This window comes from Penaeus monodon, chromosome 15, assembly GCF_015228065.2.
Source record: "Penaeus monodon isolate SGIC_2016 chromosome 15, NSTDA_Pmon_1, whole genome shotgun sequence".
In the NCBI taxonomy this organism is placed as follows: domain Eukaryota; kingdom Metazoa; phylum Arthropoda; class Malacostraca; order Decapoda; family Penaeidae; genus Penaeus; species Penaeus monodon.
This window is the reverse complement of record NC_051400.1, coordinates 31695793-31696125: the sequence shown is the minus strand read 5'-3', so window position 1 is coordinate 31696125 and position 333 is coordinate 31695793. Positions and strand designations below refer to the sequence as shown.

At 36.0% G+C, this 333-nt stretch overlaps 1 protein-coding gene across 5 annotated transcripts in view; it reads left to right on the top strand.

The window, feature by feature from the left end:
• The window catches only part of LOC119581948 (histone deacetylase 6-like), a 29776-nt gene that overhangs the window by 12059 nt on the left and 17384 nt on the right, over window positions 1–333 (top strand). For 4 of the 5 annotated variants that reach the window (XM_037930127.1, XM_037930126.1, XM_037930123.1 and 1 more), the window contains one exon: window positions 222–281. The exons of the other annotated variant lie outside the window; for it this stretch is intronic. In XM_037930127.1, the coding sequence (XP_037786055.1) occupies window positions 222–281 (60 nt within the window). The remainder of the gene's footprint in view (window positions 1–221; window positions 282–333) is intronic. 5 annotated transcript variants of the gene reach the window in all.

Genomic DNA, 333 nt, shown 5'->3' with positions numbered 1-333 from the left:
CTAGCTCTGATGTACATGATCTGCTCTGACTTGCTACTGTAATGTATTTACTTTATTCCTTAAGGTTATGGTCTCACTAAGTAAATCATAGAACTGTGATGTTCCTCATGCATACAGTTGTGGTACTGGCAAGGTTTGATCACCCAGGGAACATGACCAAAAGTCTGTACATTGCTGTTATTCTTATGATTTCTCTTTTATTTTGTCTTCCTTCCTTATAGTTTGATCCTGAGTTGGTTCTTGTTTCTTCTGGTTATGATGCTGCAGTAGGTGATGAGAAGGCAAGTCTTCCCTATAGCCATGTAGTTTATATATAAATATATATTTTTTTAG